General features: G+C 41.7%; 5 protein-coding genes across 15 annotated transcripts in view; 3 read left to right on the forward strand and 2 right to left on the reverse strand.

Annotated features, from left to right (window-relative positions):
- LOC125887009 (E3 ubiquitin-protein ligase TRIM21-like) overlaps positions 1-16,891 on the forward strand; it is a 403,613-nt gene that overhangs the window by 179,076 nt on the left and 207,646 nt on the right. The gene's annotated exons all lie outside the window — the stretch shown is intronic.
- LOC125887010 (E3 ubiquitin-protein ligase TRIM21-like) overlaps positions 1-16,891 on the forward strand; it is a 400,559-nt gene that overhangs the window by 160,187 nt on the left and 223,481 nt on the right. The window lies entirely within an intron of this gene.
- Positions 1-16,891, forward strand: part of LOC125887032 (chemokine-like protein TAFA-5) — a 93,556-nt gene that overhangs the window by 39,798 nt on the left and 36,867 nt on the right. For both annotated transcript variants that reach the window (XM_049573511.1, XM_049573512.1), the window contains one exon: positions 2,564-2,713. In XM_049573511.1, coding sequence (XP_049429468.1) covers positions 2,564-2,713 — 150 coding nt within the window. The remainder of the gene's footprint in view (positions 1-2,563; positions 2,714-16,891) is intronic.
- LOC125887021 (E3 ubiquitin-protein ligase TRIM21-like) overlaps positions 1-16,891 on the reverse strand; it is a 156,041-nt gene that overhangs the window by 20,566 nt on the left and 118,584 nt on the right. The window lies entirely within an intron of this gene.
- The window catches only part of LOC125887007 (E3 ubiquitin-protein ligase TRIM21-like), a 144,184-nt gene that overhangs the window by 8,706 nt on the left and 118,587 nt on the right, over positions 1-16,891 (reverse strand). The window lies entirely within an intron of this gene.

A 16,891-nucleotide genomic window follows, 5' to 3' on the forward strand; every position in this document is an offset into this window, starting at 1 on the left:
TGTGGGTTTGGAGTGAAATGTTCCAGGTGTTCTTGGGGAAGTTTGTAGAGGTCTCTGAGGAGGTTTTCTTTTTTCTTGAGGAATTTTTGGGCTCTATATTTCCCCCTTCTGTTTAAACAAATAACTCTGACCACACCACCGTTATTTCACAAAATATCTCCGTCCACACTGGAACGCAAAAATGACCCCAAGCACTCACCAGTGTTAGCCGCCGTCTCCCCTGGCACTAAGGTAATAAAGTGTGCAGGTTAACGTGACCTTTTTGAAAACACCGACTGCAGATCTCATCACTGTTGATTCCCCTTCAATTTAAGGATGAAGGAGCTCACTCAAATATAGGAGTGATGCCCTGGATCTTCAGAAGTTCTTTCTTCCACTCCTCGTCGACAACAGTCCCTCTCTGGAAATTGTCCCGCCATCTGCTGGTTCAACTGGGCTTGATCCAAAATGTTGTTTCTAAAGTGGAGCAAAAAAAATTGGGTTTTAAAGCTCTCAGTTTTAGTGACCTAAAATAAAATATAAAAACGTAAAGGAAAATATCTGTTTACAGAATTAACTGAAAACATATCGACATGGCCTTAAGAAGTCAAGAAGGTAAGAAAGGGCCTTGAGGAGGCATTAGCATTCACTGAAAAGGTTTTAGCTGTCCTTTCCCAGCAGTTGTAGAAGAGGTTTCAGAGGTTCTTGAGAAGGTTTCAGCTGCCTTTGAGGAGGTTTAAGAGGTCATGTAAAGTTACCAGAATTCCTTAAGAAAGTTAGAGAGGACCTTGAGGAGGTATTGTCATTTATCAGAAATGTTTAGGCTGTCCTGGAAGAGGTTTAAGAGGTCTCGAAAAGGTTCCAAAGTTCCTCCAAGGAGGTTTTTTGAGGTTTTTAGATGTCCCTGAAGAGGTTCAGAATTCCTGAAGAAAGTTAGAAATGACCTTGAGAAGTTGACAATGTTTTTAACTGTGCCTTAAGAGGTTGCAACAGCCTTGAGGAGGTTTCAGAGTTTCTTGAGGAGGTTTAGGTTTCCTTGAAAAGGTCTTGAGGTCTTGAAATGGTGCGAAAATTCCTTCAGAAGTTTCCAAAGGTCCTGCTGGAGGTTTGTCAGGTTCTTGTTAGAGGTTTTGGATGTCCCTGTAGACTGTAGAGGATCCAGAGGTCACTGAAGATGCAATTGTTTTTGTGGAAATTTTAGGTTACCCCGAGGAAGTGAAAGTTGTCCTAGAGGAGTTTTAAGAAGTCATGTAAAGGTTTCAGGCTTCCTCCGGGAGGTTCCAGAGATCCTGCTGGAGGTTAGGGAGGTAATTTTAAGAGGATTACATGTCTCTGAAGAGATTCCAGAGCTTAAGAAGTAAGAAAGGACCTTGAGGAGGTTTTAGTTGTACTTGAAAAGGTTCCAAAGGTCATAAAGGAGGTTTGTTAGGTTCTTTTAGGAGGTTTTAGATGTCCCTGAAGAGGATCCAGAGGTCACTGAGGATGCAGTTGTTTAGGAGTTGAGGAGATTTTCAGTTTCCTGAGGAGGTTTTAGCTGTCCTTGATGGAGGTTGAAGAGATCATGGAAAGGTTCCTTGCGTTTTTTAGAAGGTTTTAGAAAGTCTTGAGGATGTTGTAGAGAGGGTATCCGAGTCCCTCAGGAGGGTTAAGAGGTCTTGAAAATGTTCCACTGATCCTTGCGATGCTTACAGTCATCCTGAAGAAGGGTTTATAGTTCTTAGAAAAAGTTTTAGAGGTCATTGAGGAGTGAACTCATAGTGTGATGGGTGTAATGAGATCACTACTGTTGCTATGGTTACTTGCGGTTCAATAAACCTTGAACTCTGATTTAGACAACTAAATTTGAGGTGAACACATAACATTTGACAGACACCAGGACAGGGTCAGCTGACTGACAGGAAACAATAGTCAGTTCAGACGCTCGGCAGCCGTCAGTCGAGACACTGAAGTGTTATTCTGAAGCTGGTTCAGCAACGCAGTGAAGTGAAGAGAAAAACTTTTCTCTGTTTCACTTTAAAACTTTAACCTCAGGAGAGAGTTGCAGACTTAATGGTCATGTAACAGCTGGTGGAGGCTGAGACTGAAAAAAATGTTTAATAGTTTACCCAAACTCAGCCACGTTTCATCAATAATCATTTTGAGAACTGAACCTAATTCTGTCTTTTCAGGAGAAGTAAAAATATGATTTTAACTTCCAGTGTGTCTGTAAATTGGTTTCAAACAGCAGCAGTTTGTCAGTCATGACACTAATGAGGGAAATAAAAAATAAACTTGCCTCGTGGAGAAAACAGCATGAAAACAATATTGTCACACACCTGCTGCTGGGCCTTTATTGTGGAAGACATTCACAGGTCGGAAATAAACCCATGTGAGCAGAGACATGAGCCAGTGACTCAGCTGAGGATGAAGTCACAGAATCACAGAGATCCTCATCTTGTCTGTATTAATCACCACCTGTAACTATTTGTCAACTCTCAGAGTTCAACAGTAACACAATAAAAAATTAAATAAAAGAAAATATCGCAAATTCTTTTTTATAGTGAAGATAAAATGTTTCTCATCACTGCTTTACTTCATCCCTCAGGTCAGCTGGCGGCAGGGACCTGTGAGATCGTCACTCTGGACCGGGACAGCAGCCAACCGAGGAGGACCATCGCCCGACAGACGGCCCGCTGTGCCTGCAGGAAGGGACAGATTGCCGGGACGACACGAGCCAGACCGGCGTGCGTTGACGGTAAGACGCTCGCCGTCCTCTGACGGCTGCTGCAAACAACAACAAGCCCTCTACATCAGTGACAAAATATGTTGTTCGTCCATGCCCAGCACAGTCACCAGGAGAACGTGTTGGTATTTTACATAAAGTGACATAGTATACAAGGTGACGTTTGTCATTGGGAGGTGGGGGTGACCACTGCAGACCACTGTTTGAGACCAACTAACAACAAAACTGGTTGCGTTTTAGCAAGTCATTGCTGTTTTTTCAGCAGCTTTAAAGCCACCAAATGTGGTCATTTAGGTGTGACCTGTTGCTGCGTTCTGGGTCTGCCCTGGGGCCTCCTACCAGTTAGACATGCCTGAAACACCTCTAACAGGAGGCGCCCAGGAGGATCCCGATCAGATGCCTGAACCACTTCAACTGACCCCTTTTGTCACAAAGGAGCAGCGGCTCTACTCTGAGCTCGTTCTCAGTGTCAAAGCTCCTCCCCCTATCTCTGAGGGCTGAGCCCAGGCACCTCACGGAGGAAACTCATTTCGGCTGCTTGTATCCGCGACCTCATTCTTTTGGTCACTACCCAGAGCTCATGACCATAGGTGAGGGTTGGGACGTAGATGGAAACACACGCTCCATTCTACCCTCACTCATGAACAAGACCCTGAGATATTTGAACTCCTTCACTGTCAGGATAGTGCCCTAAAAATCGGTTGTTGTTTTACTGAGATGTTGGTGTGTTTCCTGCCGGAACAGCGCCATGAAAAGCACTGTAATGGACACAGGGCCCTGTTAAAGTAGCACCAGTGACCGTCCGACCAATGACCAATGGTTGGACAAGAGCTTAATGACCAAACAGTCGACCATTTGACCAGAACATGACAGCCCGACACAACAGTGCCACAAAAAGCGGCTGTCTTTATACCAGTACATTGTTCCCTTTCCTGCCGGGATGATGCCACAAAAAGTGAGTAATTTAAGCCAAATCGTGATCATTTCCAACTCTTACCATATGGATTCTGTTAGACTTGCACCCATTAATCGGCAGTGCTCAGAATCGGGCTGTTTTCACGTGATCGGCCATGACCTGTGACCGGCCGGTCAACCAACGTTTGACATCGTGTAACATCAGCAGCGCACACACACACACATGTGCAACTCACGGCGTGGGCGAAGTGAGGAAGGGGACCTCAGAGACACACTGGTTTGGGTAGGACAACTATGGAGGAAATGATTCCAGCCAGAGAATCAGGTTCGAGAGGATACTTCCATTTTCAGTGCAGGAGGTTCACAACAAGTGTAGCGTGTGTGTGGTTCTGAAATAAACAAAAGGAAAAATAGCTTTACACTCAATTCTTACAAATATGGCTTCTCACCTTAATCATTCACGCACAGTTGTTAATTGTCCGTGTTAAACTGAACTGCAGAGCTCTCACTGCTGCACTGTGCCACTTGAAACTGAAGAGGCGTGTGTCCGTGTGCTTCAGGGGTTAAAGTTCTCTGGCACAGCGCTGGATTTCCGGCATGGCGAAGTTTCTGTCCGGCACGGGCAGAAGTGCTCTACAGTGCGAGCATTTCACTCGCATTTGCCCCTAAAAATATATATATGTGCGAACCGGGAAAATGATTTAGGCGCACAGTGTACCAGTAAACACAACCTACTGTTTACCATAATCAGCAATGGATGTTTTTTCATCGATAACCGATCAAATAAATGTATTTTGAAACTCGCTCCTTTGGCTCTGATACAGTCTCTCCCTCCCTGCCTGCAGTCACCACTGCACTGGGCTTTGTAACAATGTCCCGCCTACAGCCCCCTCTGATTGGTTACACGGCACAAGTGATAGCCAATTAACACTGATGCCTGTGGGGCGTCGGTAGCGTAGTGGATAGTGCCGGTCGCAGGTTCAACTCCGGCTTGCAGCCCTTTGCTGCATGTCAGCCCCCGCTCTCTCTCTCTCACCCCATTTCAGTCTGTCCTGTCCATTGGAGGCAAAGGGCCCAAAAAAAATAACCTTAAAAAAACAAACAAAAAAAAACCTCACTGACGCCTGTGCATGCGTTCACATCATGTCTGTCATGTCAGAGCTCAGACGGAGCGGGAGAGGTTCCGGTAAGCCAGCGGCAATTTTGAAGGTAAGGTAACAGAAACCAGACAGAAATGAAAGTTGCAATAAAAGTCCTCTATGCTGAAGTTTTAAAGTCACCACCACAACATTATATGATCCATTTCAGTGATGACATGCTTGCCCAGAGGTGAAATTTCGACGTAACTGTTTAATTCACATTAAGCGCAATACAATTTTGCCAACAGCCTAAATGATTTAGCTTCTAAAAATAAATAGCACCAAGGCAAAAAAGAGATGTAGGAGCTGTAAGTCAAAAAGTCTGGTAACCACTGAAAGTTTAATCTTTATTTATAAACTCATTAAGCTATAAAGGTTTAATCTGAAAAGTAACTACTAAAGCTATAATCTTTTTGTTCGTTTTGATAATAAACACGTTCCTTTGCAATACATACATTTCTATTTCTTCATTTTGTGACCACAACACCAAGCCCCCCACTCCAGAAAAGATTTCAGATTTCAGGCACACAAATCTTCCGTGCTCCACATTTCAGGCACAAAATTTGTTCTTGCTTTAACCCCTGGTGCTTACTGGTGGGCGCGTCCTCAGTGCTCAGGGCTTTCGTACAGGCGACCAACACCATGTCGACCATATGGAATTTTTGTCTATTTAAGAAATTACCCACAAATGCTATACACCAAGACTTATCATTTTATTTATCTATGTTTTTATTTATGTATGCCTTTTTTACTTATTAACAAAAACGAAAATGTTTCTTAACCTGTGTCACTGTTTTTGTTTGTTTGTCTGAGATGATTATTGAAAAGCTGGTTGTGTCTTGGTTAAAATGTTCTAATAAAAGCAAAGATAGAAAATATTGGAATATCTTGTGTGCTGTAAAGTAGTTTGAAAAAAATGAAATCGGAATCGGCCGTCCAAACACTCTGCAAATCGGAAATTGGTATCGGCCCAAGAAATTGTAATCACAGCAAGTCTAGATTTTGTGCCTTAACCTAACCACAAGTTAACTGTAGTACTGTTGTAATGTAAAGAAACGCAAGTTTAAACAAATCTGCTACATAATAACATACAAATGTGATGGATGGCAACATTGTACCTGGTGATTAGGTCGCCATGTCCTCTAAACGGACACAAAGACGTGTTTTATGATTTCATGGCCTTATCAGCAGGACGACATCCTCGTCTGCGCCTTTGAAATCACTGTTGAAAAATAAATCAGCTTCATGAGGTGACAGCAGTCCATTTAAGGTTCGGTTTAGACTCAAAACAACTTGGTTTGATTTAGCGAAAGATGCAGAGATTTCCAAATGACTATTGTTATGGTGAGGAAACAACATTGACTGTTGGTTGGAAACAGGAAACAAACTGCAGTCCATGTTTTGTTGAGTCGTTCATCCACTTCGACCTCCTCCTTTCATTTCCTTCCATGACTGTCTCTCCTCTCTGGCTGTATGTTTACTGTAGTTAACAAGTATAGCTTCTGATTCTTATTTATGTTCATAAAGGCCAGTTGGGTGATATTTGTGTGCGCTTTTAGGGGTAAATTAAGAATTAATTTGGGGTATTTTAGTGTGTTGAGATGTCATCAGTGTTCAGAGTCTTCTCCGAGGATGAAGGTCAGCTCACAGCTTGAGGCTAAACTTGCAGTTTATGAAGGAAACAAACACAGAGATATCTGCAGCTTCCCCTCTAAATCCTCCACATCTCTTCATCTGGACCGCCAGGTTCAGAAAGTCAAAGCCCAGATGGGAACAGCCCAGAGTTGCATTGCATTTCATCACCTGCTGTCTCCTCCTTTCTCTTTCTCCCTCTCTTTCTGCCATCTGGAGACGACGACAACAGCTGGAGGGACTCGTTCTGCTCTGCAGGGATTTTACAGGCTCTCCTGGTGATTTTCACAGACTGTGAACAGTTGTTTAGCTGAGTTAAAGAACCTCTGCAGCCTCTCCCGCTGCTTTCTCCTCTGTAAAGCTTGAGTTGAATCGAACTTCAGATATTTTCTCCTTCAGATTTGTTCTCAGATTTTTACTCACATCAGCACAGATTTCCTTCAGGACTGATACAATTAGGACAAACTATCCAAAATTATCATATTCAGCAAGATTCAGCAAAGGTTGTTTTCATCTAATCAGTAGAGCTAATTGTTTTTGGCTGGACTGCACCAAAGTGGGGCCAGTCGTCAGTGAATGAGTGAGTCATGAAGCTAAACCATTGGTCCATTACTTTTTCAACATGACCACACACAAACAGTCTTTATGGGCAGAAACATGGTCCACACAGGTATGTGATCACACACACTGAGCTTCACAAGATGGATTTCACATGTCATTGCATTCTGGAGTGACACTGATGTCGATTCAGCGCTGTTAATACTTCTGATGCCAGCTTATAGGTGGAACAACTCTATCCCCTCAATCCGTGATCGTACCTTTTATACAGAGTGGGAGGCGGAATAACAGTGTAACCGTTGGTCAGTTCAGAAAGGGACCCAAATGCAGAGCAGTGGGCAGGTGGATTTGGAACAAAAGACGAGCTTTAATGAAGCTGATAAAAAACAAAACAAAAAAAACAAACATCCAAACCAGACGGGTCACTGAAAGTCCAAAAAAAGGAGATCCAAAACTAAACTGAAAACCAACTGGGATAACACAGTGAACACAGGGATGAACTCAGGGAAGAAATACAAAATGGAGCACAAGAGACCAGGCAGAAAATGGAGCAGGGAACGACACCATTTTTGTGTTCCCAAAAATATGAAGGGAACACTCAATAATCACAGTCTAACAGGAAGTCAGTTAAACCAGGGTACCCGCGGATCCTTGAAAAGTCTTAAAAACTCTTAAATTCATGTATCTAAAAGTAAAGCCTGAAAATGTCTTAAATTCATTAGAAATGTCTTAAATTGGTCTTAAATTCATTACTCAAAGGTCTTAAAATTGTTGCGGAAAGAATATTTAATCTGACTTTCTTTCTTTTCTTTTTTTTTATTCTCGCGGCACTTTTCTGTGAGTGTCCATGCGCCGTCCAACAACGGCGCGCGCTGGCGGTAGCACATACACAACGAATGGGTTCATTGGCGGAGGTCTGCGCTTTGCGCGCTCTGTGTGAAAAGGGCTTAACGGCGCGCGCTGGCCACCTGGCACTCAATATGCTGCTGTAGTGGTTTGTTTTCCAGACATGTGAGTATCTTTGAGCAGTGAAAGTTATTATTTATGACTTTTTACTTGACAGCAGTGATGTGTTTTCCACAGAGCTCTACATGAGAGCATTTTACTTGCATTTGCGACTAAAAATAGTTTTGTGCCAGCAAAATAAATCATTCAGCACGCAGTGCGAGTCCAGATTTCAACCAGCAGCAGAAACGAAAGGCGAATCATGCAGGTTGTGGGTTGAACGGGGGTCATAGACAGGAATACAGTGGTCAAATAGCCTACGGCGGCTCTGCGGCGCAAAATAACGGCTTACCGGCAGTGACAGAGAAATCTGACCCCAGGTCCAGTAGCCTAATTTCCTCTTTTGTTGGCGTTATGACTGCCGTTCACATTTCTCTCTGTGGCAGGTAACGGTCCACAAACCTCACCGCACTGAAGGGACTGTTCTTTACTTGTGAAGGGACTGTTCTTTACTTGTCAGGGGAGGAGGGTGGCTGGCTGATTTTTATTTTATTTATTTATTTTATTTTGATCCCCCCTATGTTAATCACTTATTGATGCTGTTTTTGAAGTATGAATAAGTCAATAAGTAATTTATTCCATTGAAATATCATTGATGTATTATAGAAAAGTGATTTATCTTTTTATAAATGACAAAAGGCACATCTGCCTCATTTTTGCTGTGGTATCGTGATACTACTCCGAACCATGATACTTTCACTGGTATCGTACAGTGGGTCCCAATTTTGGTACCGTGACAACACTAGATGTCACGACCATTCCATTCGGAGTTGCGCAGTGAAGCGGCTCTGGTGCCGCTTAAAAAAGTGTTCCCCCACTTCTAATTTTACAAATTAAGCACTGGTTATAGTACAGCGGGATCCCCCAACCATCGCTTATTTTTTATAGATTTTTCAGTCTTAAATTCCATTCAAGGTGTCATTAAAAAGGTCTTAAAAAGTCTTAAATTTAACTTACTGAAACCTGCAGATACCCTGTCAACTTCAGGGATATCAATGTGTCCATGTAGGAAGCACAAGTGATTGTGAATCAGTTCCAGCTGCTGTGGTGCAAATCAAAGTGACAACAGGTGCAATGGAGAGGCAAAAGCAAGACAAGCCCCAAAAAGGGAATGGTTTTACATGTGGTGTCCACAGACAGTTGCTCTGTCCTTATCCTTCCTGACTGATTCTTCTCTAGTTTGGTCTTCTGCTAGTGTCCTTGGCACTACTGGTAGCATGAGGCCGTACCTGCAGCCCAATCAGGTTGCACAGGTGATCCAGCTCCTCCAGGATGGCACAGGAGACCTGCCATTACATGAAGAGAGCTGGACAGGGCCGTAGAAGGGCATCAACCCAGCAGCAGGACCGCTATCTGCTCCTTTGTGTGAGGAGGAACAGGAGGAGCACTGTCAGAGCCCTACAACATGACCTCCAGCAGGCTACTGGTGTGCATGTTTCTGACCACACTGTCAGAAACAGACTCCATGAGGGAGGCATGAGGGCCCCACGTCCTCTAGTGGGACCTGTGCTCACAGCCCAGCACCGTGCAGCTCCATCATTCACCAGAGAACACCAGAGCTGGCAGGTTCACCACTGGCTCCCCGTTCTCTTCACAGATGAGAGCAGGTTCACACTGAGCACATGTGACAGGCGTGAAAGAGTCTGGAGACGCCGTGGTGAACGTTCTGCTGCCTGTGACATCATCCAGCATGACCGGCGTGGTGGTGGGTCAGTGATGGTCTGGGGAGGCAGATCCTTGGAGGGTCACACAGACCTCCATGCCAGAGCCAACAGTATGACATCCTCAGAGTCACTGTCAGACCTTATGCCGGTGCAGCGGGCCTTTGGTTCCTCCTGGTGCAGTGGTGAATCCCAGATTTCTACTAAAACACAGTTTAAGCACAGATTTTTGCATATGCACTGTTACTGAATGAGGCCCAGTGTCTACAGCTCATTTCAAATCTATCGCATGCCATACACACTCCAACCTTATACAAGGTTACGAGCTAGTCTTGCCTTCATCTGATTTAAACAAGATGACTTCCTAAAATGCCTCAGATATTTGAAGATAAACACATAAATATTAATATTATTCACTGCAGTTAAAGTTTGTGTTGTTGAAGGTTTTGTCGGAGCTGAACAGGTTAAAGTTTGTGCTGTCAGTGATCAGAGGAGTCTGAACGTGCTCTGCTGCTCTGGGAGGATATTTTCAGCAGCAGACTCGATGCTGCTGATCGCTGCAACCTGTTTTCTGAGCTCAGAGTCTCATCAGCAGCTTCCTGTTTTTTCCTCACTGAATTTCTCTGAAAAACTAAAACAAAACCTGCTTAAACTTTTAGTGACCTCGTCATTGCAGTGGATGACCCGGAGCTGCTGCTGGTTGTCAGATAGGAGACATCAGGTAAACTGGTTGACCGACGTAAACTAAAATGTATGTCTTCATCTGGCAACTACTTAGAAGGGTTAAAAAACTTTTTAAATTACATGTTTTGCGTTCAGTGCTTCCTTTAAACATTTATTTATTTAGAAAACTCATAACTGCTAAACACTGAGGCGCTATGCAGACAAACGTATGTGGACACCTGAACCATTCGGCGATATATGATAGTTGACACATAGCCTACTTTTGGACATATCTTACACCCGGTCCAACGCAGTGTGCAGCGCAGAGCAACAGTCATCGCTAGTTTCACACTGACACAGTTGTCATTTTCACACTTAGTGCCCTCGTTGTGTAAGTAGCAAATGTACTTGCCCGCATTTTTGCGCCCATCGGCATTTAGGCCTTAAATTAAGGTGTGGGCAGGGGCATTGTTGGCAGGTTGCTAAGTTGAGGCACAGAAAGTGACCTCAACGTTGACCAACAAAAAACCTAACCTTAGGTCGGACTGGTGCAGTATTTTCCTGCTATTTAAAGGGTGCAGATTTCTTTCTCTTTTTTTCCCACCTGGACCTTTATGCTCTGCCATTTCTCCTCTAATCATCAGGCTGTAACCTGTGACAGGCTGTTATGATACCACAACTATCACACATTCACATATATGGAGTTTTTCCACATCGGTTTATATCACCAAAGGTTTATGACAAAATCACTTGACGACACCGACTCCCTTGTGCGCAGAGAGGAGAGGGGGAGAAGCTGTGCTGCTGCGGTGGATCTGCTCAATGAGTTCCTCTGCAGGGAGGGTAACTCGCGGTAACTGTTCATGAAACATTCAGGACGCCACAGTTTATTCCACACTACTGAAGCTGCTCCTCTTTTTGGAACCACCGCAGAGTCGTAATAATTTTGCTTTCAGCCATGCGTCTTGTTGCCGTGGGTAACAGTATGACGTCAGTATGTCAAGAAGTTGAAATATTGCGAGCATCACAATATAGATTTTTCATATCATTTTAAAAAAGATACCGTTATTATCGTGAACAAGGTGACATGGCACACCCCTGGCTTAAATGTCTCATGATACTTGCTGCAATGACATCACTGCTCTTGCTGAATCCACCATGTAACTAGCAGTGCGCCAGGTGCAGGCACTCCTGGCTTTTAAAGGGAATAGGAGATGACACTCTGATTGGTTGAATTCATGTAACACCCAGAACACACTTAATTAAGGGACTAAATACACTTTGCACTTTGCGCCTTACTTTGCACCCAGATAATGCATCATTTAAGTCGCAAAGGTGGAGTTGGAGAAGCCCTAAATCCTATAAATACAGTGCAGTATAGATCGTTTAAATACGACCCTGAGAGTGACGTACGTCAGAGACACTGGCTCAAATGTCACTGCTGCAAAAGGTAAACTGATTTGATGTATTGATCACTCTGCCCTTCAGCCTCAAACAATGTGAAAGAGAAATCTTTGTAAGTTTCCAGCAGAAAGAGTTATATCTCATAAAGTATTACAGTGCAAACTTTCGCCTCCTCCTGAGTCTCTCTGTGACCTTTACAGAGCTGCGTCTTCATGTTGGTATTTATGTCAGGTTGTGTTTTCTGTTGCAATCTCAGGTAACAAACTCTGGAGTCTCTTCAGTGTTTCAGGGAGAAAAACTGGTGTAGCTCAGATAAAATGAAAACTTTATTCAACTCAAGAGACCCAAAAAAATGAGAGAAACAAAACAAAAGTGTCTCATAAAAAATATAAACAAAAAACTTTCCCCACTCACATCGTGGGACCTGTAACACGAGATGGAACTTTTTTACCCAGAGGGAAGTTGTTTTGCAGGAGTTGCAGTACAAAGAAGGAAAAAGTGCAAATATGAAATGTCAGTAAAGGTGCAAGTAGACAAATATTAATAAACAGAAGCCAAAATATAAAATATACACAAGGTTAATGATGATAAGTATCATGTACATATTGGTGGGAGAGGTATCAGGCATTTACTGAAGTAAAAGTAGCGATACGACAAAGTGCTTTTGAAAGTCCTGCATTGAAGTAAGAGTACAGGAAGTCTCAGAAAATGTACTTTTATTAAAGTAAAAGTTCTCATTATACAACAGTTAGTTCCGGCCCTGCAATCTGATTGGTCGAGAGACAGTAAAACCGTGATGATATTGGAGAACAACATCATGGTTAGTTCACTGTGTATGTATCACTCCGCCTCACAGCTGATTGCAATCAACAATCAAATCAAAACTGACGGTTAGTGTCAGTTAGGTCAGCAGTTGCGTTGTAGGCTAATTAATTCATCCCCTGTCAAACAGCCAAAAATATGGATTTATTTCCTAAAATAAGTTTTGAACTGAACTATGAATGGTCATCAGAGGAAGATGAGGGAGAGGAGAAGCTGAATCCATCTGAGCACACATCCAGGTTTGTCAGTGTTTCATCAGCGGAGCTCAATGACTTGGAGAAAAGCAACATACTGTCAGATCAGAAGGCAGAGTCGGCTGTGCCTGTGAAGCGACAGTCCACCATGCAGTCACCACAGACTTATTTCACCAGCTGCACAATTAATGGAAATGTGAAGATAAATGTGTATAAGAGTAAGTGCCTGGCGCACCATGTCTGCGTTACATAGCAACGGTGACAGCGGAGTCCTGAGGGAACTATTTTTGTTGGTGGAAGACAAATAAAATGCTTAAATTATCTATTTTGTCCCCATTTTTCAACATTTCTTAATCAGCCTTGCTTATTTAACTGTTGAACTGTTGTATAAAAGCAATATCACACTCGAGCTCGTGATGTTATACTTATATATCGTCACGGCTGTGATTGTCTTCAGCACTCGGGCTGTGGCCTCGTGCCTATGACTGAATCACAGCCGTGACGATATCACAGTACAACATCACTCCCTCTCGTGTGATATTGCTTAATTATGCAGAATAGCCCATGTCAGGTAAGCTGTACATTAGGGCTGGGCGATATGGACAATAATTCATGTCGGTATTTTCGATAAAATTGGTAAAATGTTCAGCTGCAAGTCACAAACACTTTTATAAAAACAGACTATGATCAAAATAAAATGCAAAGACAGGATTTTTTTCCCTGTTTGAAAATAAACAGCTGCACAACATGTAAATGAAAAATGATATAAAATAAACAGCAGGGCTGCATGTTAATGTTTGTGCACACAGCACTGGAGCTACAGAGGTTTAAAGGTTTGCAGCACAGGACACTGAACTATAACATGACTTTAAAAGGATCAGGTCAGTTTGACACAATTAAAAATTCATTGTGGGAGGACTTAAAAAGTTGTTCTCTATCTGTCGGCCTTTCAAATGAATCTAGTGCTGGAAAATGATTTCAATCTTTTTATTAATTTAGGCTATTGATTAGGGATAGACCGATATGGATTTTTTAGGGCCGATGCCGATACCGATTTTTCTCCATCACCCTTAGCCGATGACCGATTATGGACTGCCGATTTTCTTGAGCCGATATTTGGAGCCGATACTTCTTTTGCTCCCTCAATTTACATCAGAAAAATGACACAATGATAACAAATATTACAGGTCTCAAGTTTAAAATAAGAAACATTTATTGAATAGTAAAAAATACTAAAAAAAGATGGAAAGTTGAGGTAGAACAGGTAGAATATTATTATTATTATTATTATTGTACATTCAAATAAAAAAAAGAGTTCAGTGCTCTTAAATCTTCCAGTAATGTCTTTATAAAATAAACAAATATTTAAGATGAAGCATAAATAAAACAACAACTACTGTACACAGTAGGATTCAACAGCTTTGTTCAACTTAACCACATACTTTCAAGTGAAAAAAGTGCCAGGGAAAAATAAATCCGCGAACCCACGCGCATATCAGCCGATGCCAATACAAGTAAAAAACTCAAATATCGGCCCGATATATTGGCCGGCCGATGTATCGGTCTATCCTTACTATTGATCTTATTTCTGCTCAGAGCATCAGCAGAGACACTTTGTCCTCGTTATATTCAGATTCAGATTCAGAATACTTTATTAATCTCCGGGGGGAAATTGTTTTTGTTCCAATGCTCCGTGCAAAGTAGAAGTAGAAATACAGCATGAATGGAAACAAGAGATAAAGATGAAGATATAAATAAAATACTAAAATAGACAATGAAATAAATAAAATAAAATATTAAAGTAGACATTAAAATAAAATAAAATAAAATATTAAAGTAGATGATAAAATGAAATAAATAATAAAATAGTAAAGTAGACAATCTGAAATATATACAAATATACATATATAAATACACATATATACGTCTTGTGTATGAAACGTCTGAGTTGTCCCTGCTTTTGTCAACCCCATCTGTCTCCTGCATCCAGGCGCTGTCACACAATAAACTACAGTTACCAAGAAGAAGTCACATATTAAGAACGGAAAGTTGGATGTAACACGTTACTTGACTTTCCTTTCATAATCTGTGACTTCTTTGTCCTAAAATTATAACTTTAATCTCATAATATTATGACTTTATTCCTTGTTGATTTAAGACTTTATTCTCAAGATCTAAGATTTTTTTTTCTTTAACTTGGCCCCAATCCTCCTTCACACAGATGATCCCAGTATCATCATTCTAGCTTTAAAACTCAGCCATCGATAGCCTCTTAAAGACAGGCGACGAGGAAAAAAGCAGTGTGTTATTTTCCCACCTTAAATGCATCACAATTAAGGGCCTGAATAAATACATACTGTAACTTCCATCATGTATGCTACTCAAGAAAATTAAATTAAATCCCTGTAAGTTTGGCCCTTTACAAGGTTTAAGAGTCATAGGAAAAATATTTTTCATATAGTGTTAAAAAAACATATTCCCAGCCTAGTTGAAGGTTTTGTTACAGGTCTTAGGGATGAGTGTTCATCAGTAATATAACTTTATAAAAGTTAAATATTTCCATCTGAAATCCTTATCTTTTTACACTTTTGTTTTTAGTATAGTTTTTTTAATTAAGTTAATCCCCGGATCCTCCTGTCTGGATGTCAAAGTATCCTTGGACAAGATACTGACCTCAGATACTTCTGCTTCTCATTTGTTACAGTGAAAGAAGTACAACACACCTTCATCAGTACTTTGCACCCCTTTTGTATCATTTTTTCCATTTCTGTGTTCTTATATATTTTTTGGTTATACTTTGGTTTGGTTTGGTTATACAGTTCTGTTTTACTTTAACTCATCCTCAAAAAAATATAATTTTAAAGACACACAAACCTGTTTTTCAGATTTTTTTTTAAAGCGTGTGAGTTTAGAAAGTCTTAAATAAAACTCTCAGCAGCTGCTGTGTTTGGTTCTCAGTGACCTTTAAGCTGGATGTTGGTATTTATGTCAGTTTGTATTTGAGGCAGCCGCTCGCTTCGCTTCATGTAGCTCTGCTGCTGAAATCCCCCAAAAAGAGCTCAAACCGATCAGACTGTAGTCATCTCTCGTCCGTCCTCTTACATCTCAAAGCTCCGGCTTGAATACCTCGTCTAACTTTAACTGTGAGTCTGAGTCCTGGTTCCTGTGTGGAGGGATAATCCCAGCATGCATCACAAGGCCACGAGGCTCTGAGCCTGTGTAAAGAAAGAAACAAACAAGAGACGGGAGACCTTTTTGTTTCTTATCAGGTGGAGAAAAAGTGAAAAGGGCAGAGAGGCGGTGATGTGTTTGGGAGCTCTGAGGCGTTCAGGGTGATTCCTCTGATCTGAGACCAAAAAAGAAAATACGGTGGGAAGGTGATAAATAAATGTGAAGAAGTGAAGGAATATCACAGCAGCAGCAAATATTTTTCACCAAAACATTTTATTTTATTTATGACTTCTGTATCTAATAATTATATTTATCTCAGAATTAAGGGATAGTTTGGATTTTTTTGAAGTGGGGTTGTATCGGGTTATTATCCATAGTCGGTGTATTATAGACAGTAGATGAGAGTCGGCACGTCCCCAGTTTGGAGAAGCAGGCAGGAGTCTGATATGGAAGCTAAGCAGTGTGCTGCTGTGGACAGGGGTCAGCAACAAAACCTATTTTACCTGGCTGAAAAAGTCCCACCAAAAAAAAAAAAAAAAAAAAAAATCAGTATCAGTTTGAGTGTAGACTATATTAAGAGTATTTCCACAGCTTTACCTTTCTGTCAGACAGCCCATTGTGAAGGCTTCAGTTCCCCATCCTTGCTCTTGTCAAAGCCACCAGACTCCACTGACAAAAACTGTCATTTTAGTTCACAGATTACAGGAGCTGCTGGTCTGCTGCTGCCTCCATCAGTTGATTGGTTTGTGTTATTGTGTGACTTTGGTGTATCTGAACTAACCCTTTGAAACGCCAAAGTCACACACAAAAATAAACAGTATAACTACTCAAGGCAGTGGTAGACCAGCAGCTCCTGTGTTCAGCTATGTTAAATCACTGTTTCTATGCCTCTGTGTCGATGATAACCTTGGCCCGTGTCATGTTGTCCTTCCGTCCATTGTTACGTACGAACGTCCCATCCTTGTAAACACGATATCTCAAGAATGCCTCAAGGAAATTTTCTTAAATTTGGCACAAATGTCCACT

The sequence above is a fragment of the Epinephelus fuscoguttatus genome, linkage group LG4 (assembly GCF_011397635.1).
Source record: "Epinephelus fuscoguttatus linkage group LG4, E.fuscoguttatus.final_Chr_v1".
Lineage (NCBI taxonomy): Eukaryota > Metazoa > Chordata > Actinopteri > Perciformes > Serranidae > Epinephelus > Epinephelus fuscoguttatus.